At 46.1% G+C, this 17,151-nt stretch overlaps 1 protein-coding gene across 1 annotated transcript in view; it reads left to right on the top strand.

Annotated features, from left to right (window-relative positions):
- The window catches only part of nav2a (neuron navigator 2a), a 113,656-nt gene that overhangs the window by 84,443 nt on the left and 12,062 nt on the right, over positions 1-17,151 (top strand). Inside the window, 14 exon segments of the mRNA XM_069165679.1 lie at positions 1-42; positions 44-110; positions 314-1,016; positions 2,266-2,479; positions 4,288-4,574; positions 5,965-6,030; positions 6,902-6,946; positions 7,582-7,742; positions 8,235-8,417; positions 11,308-11,360; positions 13,701-13,724; positions 14,199-14,273; positions 16,727-16,810; positions 16,937-17,060. The exon segment at positions 1-42 is cut by the window's left edge and continues 213 nt beyond it. Of these exon segments, the coding sequence (XP_069021780.1) occupies positions 1-42; positions 44-110; positions 314-1,016; positions 2,266-2,479; positions 4,288-4,574; positions 5,965-6,030; positions 6,902-6,946; positions 7,582-7,742; positions 8,235-8,417; positions 11,308-11,360; positions 13,701-13,724; positions 14,199-14,273; positions 16,727-16,810; positions 16,937-17,060 (2,128 nt within the window).

A 17,151-nucleotide genomic window follows, 5' to 3' on the forward strand; every position in this document is an offset into this window, starting at 1 on the left:
TGGAGGAGAGGCATGAGCGCAACTCAGGTGGGGGTGACGTCCCCCCCGGACCAAAAGCACCAGTGGCACCGGCTCCTCGGGTTCGGTCGGCCTCAAGACCCACAGTTCAGGTAACACGCACGTCCTCAACTAATGAGTGAAAAGAAAGAAATAAACCAAATTATTGAGCGGTGAATTCAGTTTTTCTTAATTTGGCCTTTAGTCTTTGTTCTTATGAACTCTGAAATGGAGGCTGGACTCAGTGGAATTCCAGCCGTCAGCCGTCTGAAATCATGTCACGGTCGCACCGACACTCACCCCGCGTGTCCCGCAGGTAAGACGGACGACGTCAAGGTGTCGGAGAAAGGACGTCTCTCCCCTCGTCCCAACGGCCTTCACCGCTCGCCGTCGGACGCCGGGCGCAGCAGCGGCGACGAGGCGAAGAAGCCGTCGAGCCGCGCGGCGACGACCAACGCGCTCACGCACACCGTCTCGGACCCCCACTCCCAGACGCACACGCTGGCCTCGCGGACCCCGACCAGCACCTTCGGCTTCAAGAAGCAAGGGATGGTAACCATGGTGACCGCCAGCGGCGCCACCATCACCAGCGGCTCGGCCACGCTGGGGAAGATGCCCAAGTCCGGGGCGCGCTCGCTGTCGGGAGGGCTGAAGTCCGGCGGGCCGGACGCGGGCTCGGCGTTGGGTCACCACGACGACGGCTTCCTTCCCATGAGCGCCCGCTCCACCCTGCAGTACCGCAGCCTGCCGAGACCCAGCCGCTCCGGAGCCGCCGCCCGCAACGGCAACCGCTCTTCCACCAGCAGCATCGAGGCCGCCGTGCTCTCCGTCACCTCGCACGGGAAGAACTCCCTCGGCCTCGCCAAGGCCAACGGCGCCCTGCTGGCCAATCAGACGGACCGGGAGAAGGGCGTCCCCGACGTCGACATCCTCCGGAGCGGGGCAGCGATGCAGGGCGGAGGAGCGGCGACCGTTCCTCTGACGGGAAGACAGCAGGTTTCTTCACCGACGCTGCGCAGGTGAGCGCGCACACACACACACACACACACACACACACACACACACACACACACACACACACACACACACACACACACACACACACACACACACACACACACACACACACACACACACACACACACACACACACACTTCTCAGACCATCGTTTGTATTGCCAGTAATCCTGCAGACACACTGACGGCCAACTGATGAGACACACTGAGTGGGGCCCTCTTGTACAGGCTTGACTTTACCCTCATACAGTACCACACACACACACACACACACACACACACACACACACACACACACACACACAAACATTTTAAAAGAAACACACAGAGGACCACTTTGAAAAGACAGTAATCATGCAGTGACTGTAAATGGTAACCAGCAGTGAGTGAGGATCACACGTGTGGGCTCGTTTCACACACACACACACACACGCACACACACACACACAGACGCACACACACACACACACACACACACACACACACACAGACGCACACACACCGAGTCTGTGAGGTTAAATCAGGCCATTGTGAATGCAGGCCTTCAGTTTGGCCTGATCAGCTGCCAAGCCTCAGCCTTGGTGGTGCGGGGGGGCGGGTGTGGTGCCGGGGTAATGGGAGCTGAGTATTACCTCAGCGCTCTGCCCCTCATTAATGTGAGGGAGCGATAACTCTTCAAAGGGCCTGCGCTGCTATTATCGCCCACTGCGGCTCCAGTCGTCACAGGCTGCCATTTAGCTCTAAACCGGGATTAGCATGGACCCAGGAGAGAGTTGTGTGTGTGTGTGTGTGTGTGTGTGTGTGTGCGTGTGTGTGTGTGTGTGTGCGTGTGCGTGCGTGTGCGTGTGCTGGCCTTGCCTCAGACTGCAGGCCTACTACTGTATGGCTTGTTTCACAGGGAGTTAAGAATAATACTGGTGATTTTGTCCCGTGAGCAAAAAGGATAGAAAGTAAAATGTAGCTTCAAGCAGCTTGAAAAAATGTGATGTCGGCTGTAATAAATGAGTCATAAAGTCCTATTTATTATATTCTTGTTGAAGGTTTGAGGGTCTTTCTAGCTTACAGAGATCCAAATACGTCTCCCATTTAAGATGTTTGCACCATTTTCATGTCAAAACGCTCCTTTTATTATCGGATTATCTCGCATGATCAAAAAGATTGCATCCCTTACTCGTCTTTCACGAGCACTTCATCCAACCGGTCGACGTCTTTTTTTCTTTCTTTTTTTTTTTCTTCTCTCTCTCGCCGCAGGTTGTTCGGCGGGAAGCCCGGCAAACAGGCGCCGGTGACCACGGCCGAAAACATGAAGAACTCCACGGTTATCTCCAACCCGCACGCGACCATGAACCATGTGGCCACCGTGCTGGAGTCCCCCGACGGGGGGCTGGGAGACAGCGAGACCAGCAGCCCCCTGTTCGGAGGCAGAGCGCTGGGGTCCGGGACGGGGACGCTGGGCAGCGAGCAGGTGAGCTGGACGCCGACGACGGAGTCGGTGGATCGGTGTGTGTGAGAGAGAGAGAGCTGACTGAATAGTACAATTATGAGTCTGTTATTCTCCATGGGAACATTTTATTATTACACCGTAGGCTGCCACGTAAAGTAGGGTAAATCAGTCGGTAAAAAAAACATGTGGGGATGTTTAACTGCTGGCAATACCAAAAGGTTTTGTTTTCTTGTGCTTTTAGATTCATAAATCTTCTCTTCTACCTTTTTTCCGGACGTGGTGGTGATGGTTTCTTTTTGGAGCGAGCCCTCTTATTCATTACTTGCGCTTTTATTTTTAGCTGTTTCACATTCTCCAACCTCAAACTCTCCCCCCCATTAGTTACCATGAAAAGAGAGAACGCATGTTGTTGTTGTTGCTTTGTTTTTTTAAGTTTATTTTGAACTTAAATTTGGGTTTATTTTTTATTTTTTTTGACATGCTTCCCAGCTTAGATCTAGAATTTGGCTTCGGTTGGTTTGTTCACTTTATTTGGATTAAAATGCGGCACAGATATTCATGTCCAGCCCGGTGCGAACCAGAACCAATTTTACTGCATGAATAATGGCTCGACATGGAGCGCCACCGGCACATCCGGGGACTCTTTTGGCTTTCAGCGTGTCCCCGCCCCCTTTTTTTGGGAGAAAACAAACGACCCCTCGCAATCCGTTTTAAATCAGCGGATCTGAATGTCTACGGGATCATATTTCCACTCTTCCTGCCATAGAAACAGGCTCGATAGATTTTTAAAAAAAAAGGCGTTTTGTTTTTTTTTTCCAGGTCACTGAGTTCACCGATAGTTACCTTCGTGGCCGTCACCAGCCGTCCAATCACAGTTGAAGGAGGGGCGGAACAAACGCAGGTTAAACAACCGACACCGGCCGCTGATTGGTCCGCCCCTTCAGGGTTGTGCTAAAAACGCTCATTGCGAGCCGAGTTGCGACAGCTGGCAGCGAGGCCAACTCGCGTCCCCTTCAGAACTAATTTGAATAAACTCAGTGATACCAGAGACAATTTGAATTCGTCTAACACTTTATTTCACGACCGAAAATCAGCAAAACGAATGAAAAATCATTTTCATGATTTTTTTTTTTTTTTTTTTTTTCCCATGAGAAAAATCTCCCACGCGGCTGTGGAGATTTATGATACGTCACCCGAATGTTACGTTCACGATGACGCTATCATGGGAATTGTCGACTCCCGTTCATCTGCGGGTGCTGCTGGGTTTTTTGTTTTTTTTCAAACTTTTGAGCCACGTGGTTTGTGGGTCAACTCACCTCAGTGCGCCTGTCAAACCAGCAGGTCAGGTTTCATAAAACATGTATTATGTACATTTGAGCTCAGGGAGGATTAGTTGTACGTATGTGTTGGGAAATGGGTTTTTTTCTTTGTAGAAGGGTGAGGCTTTGTGTGTGTGGGGGGGGGGGTGGAGGGGTGCACAAGGATGATTTTGTTTCTCATCTGGTGAATCACTTGTTTCAGTCGGTGTGCAGACGGGCAGAGAAGTTTATTAACTGCAGGCTACGTATTGTTGACGAGCATGAGATGCGCAGAGCGTGCTCAGTCACGAACTCCCATCGTGTTCTCACATGATTCATAAGGATTTTTTTTATCAGACTAGTTATGAATCACAAAGTGACGCATTGTTTTTCGCAGGTCACAGACGTGTTATTGCAAACGGTCGAGTTCAAAAGGTTTAATGGTCCCGTTTCATTAGGGCACGAACCGATGTGAGGAATATGAGTTCAATTACAAGTCATCTGTGCCCCCCCCCCCCCCCCCGTCCGCAGGCCTCCAGCCCCGGCTCGGTCTACTCCTCCACCGGCCCCTCCAACAGCCTGACGTGGGGCACCACCTTCAGCGGCTCCTCCGTCCCGAGCAGGGAGAGCACGCTGGGCGGACACGGCGGGACGGGCAGCGTCGGCTTCCCCTCCGTCAGCAGCATGCACACCAGCAGCGAGTCCATCGACATGAGCCTGGGCAGCGCCGGGGGAGGCGCCGTCCACGGGACGCACAGGGAGGACACGCTGTCCGCCCTGGGACGCACGGGAAGCGTCAAGACCGGCATGTCCGAGAGGTGAGGACACGCAAAACACAAAAACTATGTTTCCTTTTCACAGAGGACGATCGAGGTGGTTTTTCGTGAACGTGGTCTTTGAGGTTGTTTTCAGGTCGGGGAATAAATGCGAGGATTTAAGGGGGATCTATTAGACACTTGGAAGAAGAGGAGGTGTCTTCAGTTAGAAGATGACACCGAATCCCACAATATGCCCCTTTTAACTTGAGTAGTTTGGGCTTTAAATCCTATTTGTACGAATAACAGTAATTTTGAATTGCCAATACATAGGACATAAGTGGTAATAAATTTAGGATGATCATGTTTAAGTCTGACTTTATAACGGTCCTATTAAGCTTGCATTATACATACAGCGATCTCCTGTAGCTTTTATTGAATTTTTCTGAACAGACTCTGTGGCCACAAGCAGCAGTCAATAAAAACTGTAACGATGATATATAAGTAAAGACGAGTCTTGAGGGAGCACGCTTCCAATAATGTTTGCTCCACGGCACTATTTCTATAAAGTTTGCTCACAATAGCCCACCATAAGCTGCTTGCTCAAACCAGACCGAGTGGAAACTGCAGCAGCAGAAAACGTGAGTACGTTGAACTTCACGAGGGGAAATTTGATTTATGGCAAGTTCAAAAGACGAAATGCTCTTTTAGCGGTTACTACTTGTAATTCATTGATTTTTATTTTTTTTTTGCGGTAAATATTTTCAGGTTAAGTTTTCACATATGCAAAAACCCCCCCACATTTTTATAACACTTTAATAATTGAATTTAAGTAGTTTTTTGTTTTTTTTAAGTAATTCCAATTAGTTTAACTAAAAATTTAGCTTCCATACTTTCACACTCTGCAGGGCTTTTGCTTGCGAAGCAGTTTCTTTTTTGTTGTTGTTTTTTTTTTTATTTCATTTTTTTATTGTATCCTCATATCCCGCCCGTCTCTTGACATTTAATTCCCTTATCGAAGAGACCAGAATTCAAAATGACACACAAAAGCGTCGGTCGCGGACGAGGTTGTCGCTTCTTGTTTGCGACCAGGAAGAAACGAGAACCCGCGGCGTCCTGCAGTCGATTACACGGCAATTGTGGTCATTGTGGCGGATTCCGTCCTGACAGGTCGGGGCTGTGTAACGTGACAGGAATGTCTCCGAGGAAACTCAATAGCATCTGGAGTCGAAAGCTTTTTGGAGGCGATGACATCACCCTCGGTCGCCTCGAGATTTTTCTCATTAGCTCCACCGGCGGAAGAATCTTGATCTGTGCTCCGAAAGGATCCCACTTCATCCTCTAAAACTTTTTTTTGTTTTTCCTTTTCTCTGTGTCTGTTGTGCGTTTTTTTTTCACCCACCCTCCACCTCCCACCTCCCACCTTCCCCCACCTTCCCGTCCTCTCCATCAGCCCCCTCTCCTCCCCCTCCGCTAGCCCTATATTCAGCCGAAACACGCTGCCTCGGAAGCAGGACAGGTAAATGTTACCTGTGTTGCAGTGTTAGGAAAAACAAAAAAAACAAAAAAAAAACAGCTGTGTGGAGGTTCCTGCTAAAGCGCCACCTGCTGTCACACAGAGAGCAAAAAAAAAAACAAAAAAAAAAACCCCCGGAGCCTCCTCCGTGTGGTCGTCCGCTTGTAGTTTCTGAATGAAGTGTGTCGCTCTGTGTGGTAGTTTGTGGTTATTTTTTAGGACCTCGAGCTTCCCGTGTGAGTGGAAAACTTGCCCGAGTGTAAATGTGAGGTCGTCTGTGTGGATGTTGGCAGCTTCAGTGTGTTGGGTTTTTTTTTTTTGTTTGTTTTAGTGGTGAGCTTTTAAAGTCTGTTATGATATGTTCACATACCGCCACCTTGTGGGTGAGTACAGCGGTAGCAGCATGTGCACAGGATGTTTACATTGGATTTTAAACTGCAAAAGAAATCTCCATTTTAGGGGTTTTTAAAAAGCCTATTTCTGAGCTTTTGAAGTCTTTTTTTTTTTGCAACAAAAACATGAAAAAAATCAGAGAAAACCATAAGGTGAAATAAATATTTTATGAATTTTCTATTGTCAAATGCATTTCTTCTTCATTTTAGTTCATGCATTTGTCTTCTCTTTAAACCGATATCTTTCCACAAGTTTCAACAGAACAAAACTTTAAAAAAAAGCATAAATTACTTTGCAAGATGGAAGATTTTTGCAGTATAAAAGTTTGATAAGAAAGAAGAAAAAAAAACAACAACAACAACAACATCTTTGCAGGTTAAATATTTTTAGGGAGTTGTTGAGTTGAGAGATGCAGCCACATGTTTCTTTGCCTCCTTTGCATCTTTTTGTTTTCCTCTTCTGAAGTGTTTCTCTCCCACAGCGGGACACACTGTGGTAGAAACACTCTGCCTAAGAAGGGACTCAGGTACAGAACTCGCTCCCCCTCCCCGCCCCCTGCTGGACATGTTGCGCAATTTCGCACACCTCGTTCACCAAAACTGTCTTCTGTGTTTCTTTTTGTTTTTTTTCCTGCGTCCATATTTCACTCTTTCGAAAAAGGCTTACGCTCACGCTTTAAAAAAAAAAAAAAAACACTTTTTGTTGTTCTGGCACATGTGTTGTTGTGTTGTGCTTCTGTGAAGAGGTTTGTCACGTTGTCCTCCGTACTCAGTATCACTGTGCATTTGCTGCAGCAGGCTTTTTTTTTTTTTTTTTTTTTTTTTGTGGGGGTCCACTTTTTCTTTGGCTTCTTTTTCTGCTTTTTTTTTTTCTCCCACGTTTCTGTTGCTCACAGCTGAAAATCCGTATATGTTGGCACGCTGTCGGTGTGCGTTGTTTCAGCCTCCGATCCATCCGATTGTTCAATCCCGCCTTAATCTGTCTGCTTCAGAGAAGAAAAAACAAAAACAATCCACCTCACTGATTGTGAAAAATCAAATCAATCTTGATCAATATGTCGTGTAAAAAAAAAAAAAAAAAAAACACACAGCAATCACCGCACCTTGTTGTGTTTTGTGTATCTCTGCTTCCAGGTTGACCTTTTCTTTGACTCTCCTGTAGGTACGGCCCGTCGCCACAGCTGCGGAGCCACGAGGAGGCCCGTGATTGGCTGCGCTCCCACTCCACCAGCGGGCTGCAGGACTCGGTCACCAACTCCCCGTTCTCCCCCGGCTCCAGCATCACCTCCCCCTCCGGCACCCGCTTCAACTTCGGACAACTCGGTGCGCCCCTCGCGCACACGCGCACGCACACGCACACACGCACACGCACATCCACCCAAAACACTAATTTATTCGCATCAGCTCCTGTCATCAAGTTAAACCCAAGGTTGTTGTTTTTAGTTCCAAAAAGTTGACAAAATACAAGATGGCAGGTTTACAATTGCAAGTATATATATTATCAGTGGATGGACAGAAAATTAATGAATCATCAGTCATTTATTCAACAGAAATGCCAGTTTTTGATTTCAGCCTTTCAAATGCGAGGAGATGCTACATGTCTCTCTTTTTAAAAAAAAAATATTTATATATATATATCATTGTACATTTGATATCAGCAACACACCATCCCAGTTTGAAAGGAGGTGGGACAAACGGTTGTGGAGACGTGCGAAGGACAAACCAGACAGATTTCTGAGATTATATAGAAAGACGTCTCACTTTTTGTATCCCTACTTGACTAACATTATGTTACTCCGGACATCCGCCTCGCAGCATCGAGTCCGACCTCGGCGGCTCAGATCAACCTCGCCAGCATGCGCAACAACAGCCTGACCAATCAGGACGCCCCGTTCGACCCGTGCGGCGACAACCGACTGAGGAACTCCTGCATGTCGCTCGACGAGAAGACGCGCACCATGAGCCGGTCGGGATCCTTCAGGGACGGCTTCGAAGAAGGTAAGAGGAGGAGGACACTGAATGCGAGACAGTCGGAGACTCTGCGCGAGTCCTGGACACGTTGTCTCTGATTAGGCGTAATCCATTTCCACGCTCCCACCCCCCCTCCCCCCACCTCCTCCTTTTCCTCGTTTCACGTCCTCACGCCAAAAGATTTATTATTCCGTTTGTTTAGAGAACATTAGGGCGGATTACAACCCGCTCCTCCAAGAAAAGCCCCTTTATCCCCTTAGAAATCCATAATCAGCTTTGGTTCAGCTTTGTTTGTTTCAGAAGCTTGTTTATTGGGGGGGAAAGTAACCCCGGGCGGCGCTTTTTCCCACCAGCAGGCCGACCCCCCCCCCCCCCGCTCGAGGAGAGCTTTCTCCGCTGGAGTCTCCTCGATGCTCCGCGAGGGCCATAGAAAACACAGCGCTTTGATTCAGAGGAACAAACTGAGACTTGGATGGAGAAGGAGGCGCGTAGTATTGTGCTTAAAAAAAACAAAAAAAGAAACAAGTTCTCCTGTTGGCAAAAATCCAGCAGCCTGCAGTGAACACGGCCGCGGGACGTGTTTGCAAGTAAAGTGCACAACTTTTCTTTTTTTTCTTTTTTTTTATTATGACAAAATCGTTTTCTGTATCCAATTATCTGTGTAATTCATAAATCCCCAAAAGTTTACCCTCCCCGGGCATCGCTGGGAATTTAAAACAAACGTTTTTGGAGGGAAACTTTTGTAATTAGTGCAGAAAATTATGCAAATGATCCTCAATGTGTAGAACAACGTCGATACGTGTGAGAGAAAGAAGGAGACAATTCTATTTGCGCTTTTATTTAGCTTTTATTATTATTATTGTTATTATTATTATTATTATTATTATTATTTACCCTTAAAACTTAAACAACCACAGATGAATGTCACTGCCGGACTTCGTAAAGGAACCCAAAGGTAACTTTAGAGACGGGCAAAAAAAAAAAAATCAAGCCTGAATAGTGACATTTCCAAAGTTGAATCGAAACTATTGGACATTAAAAATTTGTTTGGAAACTGATTTAAGAAATTGAATAATATTTCATAGTTCAATTTGGAAAGAACCATCAATGAGAGTGTGTGTTTATCTAATCCTATAATCCTATTATATATATATATATGAGAGTTCCCTGTTGTCATCTGGGAGACCAAGACAGCTGTCAATCATCTGTCGTACAGCCGACTATAAAAACATATCGCTGGTTTTGGGAAGCTTTTATTAAAAGTAATATATATATATTCAGGTAGCGCATACCTAATGCAGACATGTGCAATAACACAGGTGCAAACATGTTATTTTTTACCCCCCCCCCCTCCCCCCATTTCCTCTCCCCCCTCCTCCGGTAGCAGATCTGTTTCCCAGCTCCATGAGCTCCCTTTCAGAGGAGGAGATAATTACAGGGATCACAGTGAGAGGTGTGAGAGAGACCTGCAACAGAACTTTCTCTCTTTCTCTTACCTTGTGTGTGTGTGTGTGTGTGTGTGTGTGTGTGTGTGTGTGTGTGTGTGTGTGTGTGTGTGTGTGTGTGTGTGTGTGTGTGTGTGTGTGTTACCCAAGTGTAGAGCGACCCGACTGCTGTTTGATTGACAGGACAGAAAGTCACATCATCCACCCAACACTTTGTCCTCATTGAGAGCAACACCACTATATGTTGTCACTTCACCCCCCCCCCACCCCTCCAACCCCCCAACACCCTCCCTCTTCACCTTTACAAATACTCACCTTCTCTCTACAGCTGCAGAAACTGTTATTTAGTTTTTTTTACTCATAAAACTTAAAGGTAGATAAACTTCAGGTCCGATTAACAGCGTTTGTATTTGTAATTATTTGCTGTTCCCCCCAAGTTTTTGTCTTTTTTCTTTAGCATGTATAAAACAACGTCTGTGAATATTGCAATCTGGCAAAAAAAAAAACAATCGTAAAAGCTACAGAATAATTCGATAACATGTTTGTAGTAACTTCCTGAGAACTTTTTCCCGATATTTTCACAAGATGGTAGAGAAACATATTGTTAATAAAATAGCCTCCACACAGCAAGAAATGGAACTAATCCAACAAAAACATGTTCATACATCAATTATTATATCTTGTATATACAATTATATATTACTTTTGTTAACTACTTCGTCCACAGAATAATTTCCTGCCTAATTTTGCATGTCTTTTGGCTGTAAAATGTCTTTCCCATCAGTTTTATTCCATTTTATTTGACCTACAATGCAAAACCTAAATAATACCCCACCGTCATAAACGATTGGAGAAAAAAAAAGAATCAGTTTTCAAAACAGTTGCCTGCGTTTCTTAAAACAATACTAATGAGTGCACATTAAAAAATCTTGACCTGCACAGATTTATCCCCCTTTCCCCCCAAAACGTCAGCTAAATATTCTCCTGCTCACCTTTACTTGTCTCGACCGAACGCAGATGAAAAAGAAAAACGAGTGGACTAACTCACGGGGGGAAATGAATGAGCCTTCCTCTCCGTGTGGTTGATGACATCAACGCTGCTGCCTGATCCTCTCTGATCTGCTCCCGGGCAGGAAACGGTGCCGGCATTGTCCACCCCCCCCCCCCCTCCACCCACCCCACTATCTACCTCCCATCTACACCCCCTCCCCTCCCCCGCTGCCTCTGATGTACGTGATTAGAGGCTGAGTCATTAGCAGAGCAATGCTCGGCTTGTCATTAGTTGCACCACAGTCCAACTGCAACGTGTGAGAGATTTTATCATCATGACCGCAGAACGAGGTGTGTGTGTGTGTGTGTGTGTGTGTGTGTGTGTGTGTGTGTGTGTGTGTGTGTGTGTGTGTGTGTGTGTATGTGTACAGAAGCTACTTTCTAATCCCCGCTCACCGCTTGTGGCTCTTCTGTCCTTCCAGTTCACGGGTCGTCTCTGTCTCTGGTCTCCAGCACTTCTTCCATGTACTCCACGGTGAGTTCAACAACCATCAAGGCTGGATATTAAAAATGATTTCTGTGTCAATCCTGCATGAGCAGCATGTTTTAGATACGTTACTTTTTTTTTTTTTTTGGTACATTAAGAGCACAGAGTACCGGAAAATGACCTCGCATCACCGGCTAAAAAAAAAATATCTGCAGCTTTTTATTATTTTTACCCAGAAATTAAAGTGTTTTCTGCTTTAAAAACACTCAATGAACACACAGATTCTTCTGTCCGGCAGCAAGTAGTGACAAAAACTTTGTTTGATGTTCGGGAACAGCTGCAGCTTCCTCCGACACCTTTAATTTGAAAATCCTTTACGCCGGTGGCCCCGCCCCCCCTTCCTCTACGTAGCCCACGATGGCGACTGTTTTTTTTGGACCGTTATGAGTGCATCATCCTGGTACTCCTAAGCACTACATTGTTTTTCTTACTAACGGAGCACCATCAACACATTTAGGCATCCAAATCACCCCTGAAAACATCCGTAATTAATGCAAACAAAAAAATAACACAAATTTATTTTTGTGTATTTAAAAGCATTTACCAGAAAAAAACAGCCTCTGCAGTTATGAAATATTGAATATTTTGAGTTGGCAAACACACTGTTCGACATTCACCCTCTAATCCGTCCTGCACACAGGCCAACGTGGTACCGCCCCACATTAGGTGCACCGCAAGCCAATCAGAGCGTAGAGTGCTTCTCAGCGTAGCTCCTCCCCCACCCCCTGTGGGCTGGCTCACTCACCTGGCTCAGGTGTAGCAGAGGGAAACTCTCAGATGCCGGCTGGTGCTTTGAGCCAGGAGGGTCATGGGTCTGAAATCAGAGAGGGGAGAGGACACGATGGCGACTTTATCCCTGACGGGCAGCGTCACTTCCTGGCAACAAACGGTAGGACTGCAGGGCGCTCTGCTGTTTCTTCTAGCTGCAGGTCGTAACGTATAATTACACCCGAACGTATCGACAATGTGAGTTCAAGGTGTCTCCATTTATCGTCTCAGATGCGTCATCAGATGCTTCAGGTCTCAAAAATTCAACCTCAAAACGACCAAAAAAAATTACAACTGGCTTATTTTTGTTTCGCAACATTAGTTTTCTCCTCCTCGTTTACTGCTCGTCTGTTTCCCCACGAAATAACAACGTTAACACTTTACTCGAACTGTTATTTTGTTCGGGACGTGTTGGTGCAGGAATTTTGTAATTTTCTTCTTCTTTTTTTTTTTTTTTTTTGCATCACTGACACCTCCCGTCTCTCATCTGCCGCGCGTCGGTCCAGCCGGTCGTGTGATTGACAGCTCTGTTTGGGCGCGTGCGGACAGATGCCACTTTGTAAAACACACGTCGCACAGCAGATGTGATCGCGCGCACGCTCTGCTTGTGCGCACATCTGGCTGTCGAGGCCTGTCGAGGGCTGGTCGGCGTGAAAAGCCATTAAATAATCAGCTGTTCTGCTCCGCTGCTTCTGTCAACAGTGGAGCCGCCGTGTTCAAATCCTGCATATTTAAAGGCAGTGAACTCAATTTTCACCCTCCCTCCCCCCCCCCTCCCTCCTCCTCCATCTCCCCCACCACCTAAAAAAAAAAAAAAAAAAAGGTGACGGGTTCAATGCTAAAAACAAACGCTCAGATAAAGTTGATAAAGTAAAAACATGAGCAGAGGGTGTCCCGGTGCCCGCCGAGGCCTGTTTTCATGTCAGCGTTGGCCGTGTGCACGTTTCTGTGTTTTCGGTGAACGGCAGCAGGGCGTGTTCGTGCGAGCGCTGTCGTTTTATTGTTTTTTTTTGTTTTTTTGTTTTGTTTTTTGCGTGCGCTTCACTCTGCCCGTATTTACATACCTGTCTTTTCTTACCATTGTTCACGTGCACAGCCCGCGCAGACAATGAGACGCACACACACACACACACACGCACACACGCACGCACGCACACACACACACGCACACACAGACACACGCACACACGCACGCACACACACACACACACACGCACGCACGCGCACACACACGCACACGCACACACAGACACAGTGAAACGCCTTGAGGAGGACATCTCTGCTTTCCAGACATATTACACCAGACAATATCCTGCACAGTTTATACAGCTCCTTCCAGGGGTGGGGGGGGGGGGGGGGGGGGGGTTGGGTGGAGGGGGGTGGGGGTGGGGGAGGCGGGGAACATGTGCAGCCTGAACTCCTGCAGATGAAAATCGCTCTTCTTCTATTTTTTTTTTTTTTTTCATTTGTTTAATTTTTTCATGAAAGTATTTCAGAATTCAGGCAGTATGTGCGTCTCGTGATTTTCTCCTGTAATTATTATTATTATTTTTTTTACAGAACGAGGAGAAGTCTCAGTCGGAGGTAAGCACCACCCCCACCCATCGCCCCCGCCCCCCCCCTCCCCCTCACCACCTCCATCCTCTATCATTTCACTGCGTGCGGCGGCTGGACGTGTTGGAACATGGGGGGGGGGGGGGGGGGGGGGGGGGGGGGGGGGGAGGCATTTTCACCCTCGTGTCTTGTTTCACGTGTAACCGTATTGTGTCTGACCTTGTAAGAAAAAAAACAAAAAAGTCTCTTGTTCCTGTGCGAACACCTGCGTACACCTGCATGTGCTCTCTTTTCTTTTTCTTTCCCTTCTCTCAACCTCGACCTATCAGAGCGTTTCATCTCGGAGCTCCCCCCCCGCCCCCCACCCCCCCCCCCTCGTTTTTGTTTCTTCTTCATGTGTCTGCGTGCGTGTTTTGTTTTTTGTTTTTTTGTTTTTTTTTTGATGGTATGTGCGCTTTTGTCTCGGAGGTTTATTTTACGTCTTTTATTTTTTTATGTGCTCAGATCCGCAAGCTGCGCCGGGAGCTGGACGCCTCCCAGGAAAAGGTTTCCGCCCTGACGACACAGCTGAGCGCCAACGTAAGCGAACGAACACCAAAACACACGCCGTGAAAAGCTTGCACGACACACAAAACACTGTCCTCCTTCCTGAACCTCTATGTTGCGCCAGAAAAATGGCAAAATTGGTCTTAAAAAAACATTAAATAATGTTATGAAATCGCAGAAATGTTTTAGAATCCTGATTAAAACTAAATATTTTTGGTTCTGACAGAGAAGTTTTAAGTGATGAGCTGAAAAATTTAAAGCTCCCAAAGAATTGAACTGCTGGATCTTTTAAAGCTGCAAAAAATTCCAACTGTGGTGTAATTATTTAGTACAATTATTCTAATAGTCTAAAATAATTCGATAAATCACATCCATCAATCAAACTTCGTGTATTTGTTCATTTTGGCGCAGTTCGAAGTGCTTCACGAATGATTGACAGGCCAATAATAAGACAGACAGTTATCGTAGACCAGAAAAATAACATTGATTTAAGGACAGTTTAAAAACCAGATTAAAAGGCAAATAAAACTGTTTAAAAAAAATAACACTTTGAGACCGAATGAGTTCAAGACTATAGAGACAATAGAAATGTACAATATAGAATAAAATGACAATAAGAGTGAGATAAGAACTAGAAACTAGAAACAAGATTGAAAATGAGGTCCATGAAATGCATCGAAAATAATGAAATCATCAATACGCCTCGAGCAGAATAAAGTTTTACAAAAAAAAAAAAAAGTCTCCCTCCCCCCCAAAAAAATGTCCCACTCTCGTTTCTGTCACGCATCCGAGCATTTCCCAAAACACAGGCGAGAACATTTACCCATCGCGGCTTTTAATCTTGGAGGGTGTCATTTTTGAAAAAAAAAAAACATTTTAACAACCAGCAGAAAAAAAAAAGAAAAAAAAAAATCTCTAAGCATCTGGAGACACGATTCCTTTCTGCCACCGTTTCCTCCACAAGTCTCGCCACGCTGCGCCTGTAATCTGTCAGAGCACGCCGGGCGGTTTTCCGCTGTGGATCGGTGGGGGAGGGAGGGGCGGGAGGGGGTGGGCGGGTGGGCGGGTGTCTGATTACCGGGACCCGGGCGCCCCCCCCCCAGATGTGGAGAACGATACAAGGAGGCGTGGGCGCTGAAAGAAAACCGTAGACAGAAAAACACAGAGGGGTGGTTTGATCGCACAGCCACAGGTACATGATGGATTACCTGAACGCACCACGACCCCCCCACCCACCCACCCACCCCACCCCCGTCTTTAAACCAGCAGATCGGAGCGGAGTAACTCTGGAAGATCGCAGTTTTATTTTAATCCTATTTTTTTTCTTTTCCCCCCCCACGTCGTTGTTGTTGTTGTTGTTGTTAATTCTTGCTTTGTCGTTAAACGTGCTTTCAGACAGAAAATCTTGTCAGATCAAGTTGGAATATTAAGAAAAATAAAATCACGCACACTGTGGTTAAAATGAGGTTTATCCAAACATTCGCTTTGGTTCGAGCTCCAACGAGTGTTTTTTGGTAGAAATGATGTCATGTTTTGGCTTCGGTGTTTGAAACGTGTCCACAGCGGATCATCGTTTATCACAGGGAAGGTTTATTATTTGGGTTTGGTTCTGTTTTCGTTTCGGTTATGAAGACAACTGATGTCCCCCCCCCCCCCACCCCGAGGTCGAAGCAGTTGTGTCAACAGATCTCGCGTTTCCTCGCCTCGCCCGGTCGGTCAGATGGAGGCTGTTCATTTCCTCAAGGACAGTTCAGTCATTAGCGTTCCAGTTAGCGCCCCCAGCGCTTCGCTCCTTCCCTGCGTATCGGAAAAAAGTTTGTGTCTGAGACCGGACAATTTCCAGACAGGGCAAAGTCAGAGATTTTGATCTTATTTTGGGCCAAGTCCTGGAATATCAGGGAATTTGGTTTGTCTGTTTACATTTTTGTAGCTAGTAGCTTAATCTGGTTCAGAGCATCTCCTCTCTGTTTGAGATTAAATCATTCTGCACGTTGTCACTTAAATTTAAACTAAACTAAATCTAAAACTAAGCTAAACTAAATTTAAACAACTAAATTTAGTTTAGCTTTACGTAACTAAACTAAACCTTAAACTAAACTAAACCTTAAACTAAACTAAACTTAAACTGAACTAAACTAAACCTTAAACTAAACTTAAACTAAACTAAACCTTAATCTGAACTAAACTAAACTTAAACTAATCCTTAAACTAAACTAAACCTCAAACTAAACAAAAAACTAAACTTAAACTAATCCTTCAACGAAACTAAACCTCAAACTAAACCAAAAACTAAACTTAAACTAATCCTTAAACTAAACCTAAACTTAAATCTGAACAAAAAAAACAACAACACTTATTGAGGCTGTGGTTTTGTTAAGTGTTGATGAAGCTCGACCGAGTCTCCTTTGGTTCCCACTTTACTTCGGGCTCTTTCAGTTTATTGCGACATCAATGTTCAGTATGTTTTCCTGTACTTGTGAGCGCAGGCTCACCTGGTGGCGGCGTTCGAGCAGAGTCTGGGCAACATGACCATCCGCCTGAAGAGCCTCACCCTGACGGCGGAGCAGAAGGTGAAAGCAGCTCCGCCCGGTTAATTACAGACCGACAATCAAAGCGAACGTTCAAAGTCTCTCGCAGACGATCTGCTGCTTTGATCCTCACCTGTTTTTTTTTTTGTTTTGTTTTGTTTTTTTTAGGACTCCGAGCTGAACGAGCTGAGGAAGACCATCGAGCTGCTGAAGAAGCAGAACGCTGTCGCCCAGGCGGCCATCAACGGAGTCATCAACACACCCGAGCTGGCGCCAAAAGGAGAGCGGACAGGTAAACACAAACAATGAAAACACGACAGCAAGTCAAGAACGTGAAGGCCACACAGTTCACATTTTGAATTTCTGACACGATTTTAGGAGAA

This window comes from Embiotoca jacksoni, unplaced genomic scaffold (assembly GCF_022577435.1).
Source record: "Embiotoca jacksoni isolate LCO1_2020_lvr unplaced genomic scaffold, fEmbJac1.0.p SCAF_35, whole genome shotgun sequence".
Classification (NCBI taxonomy): Eukaryota; Metazoa; Chordata; class Actinopteri; family Embiotocidae; genus Embiotoca; species Embiotoca jacksoni.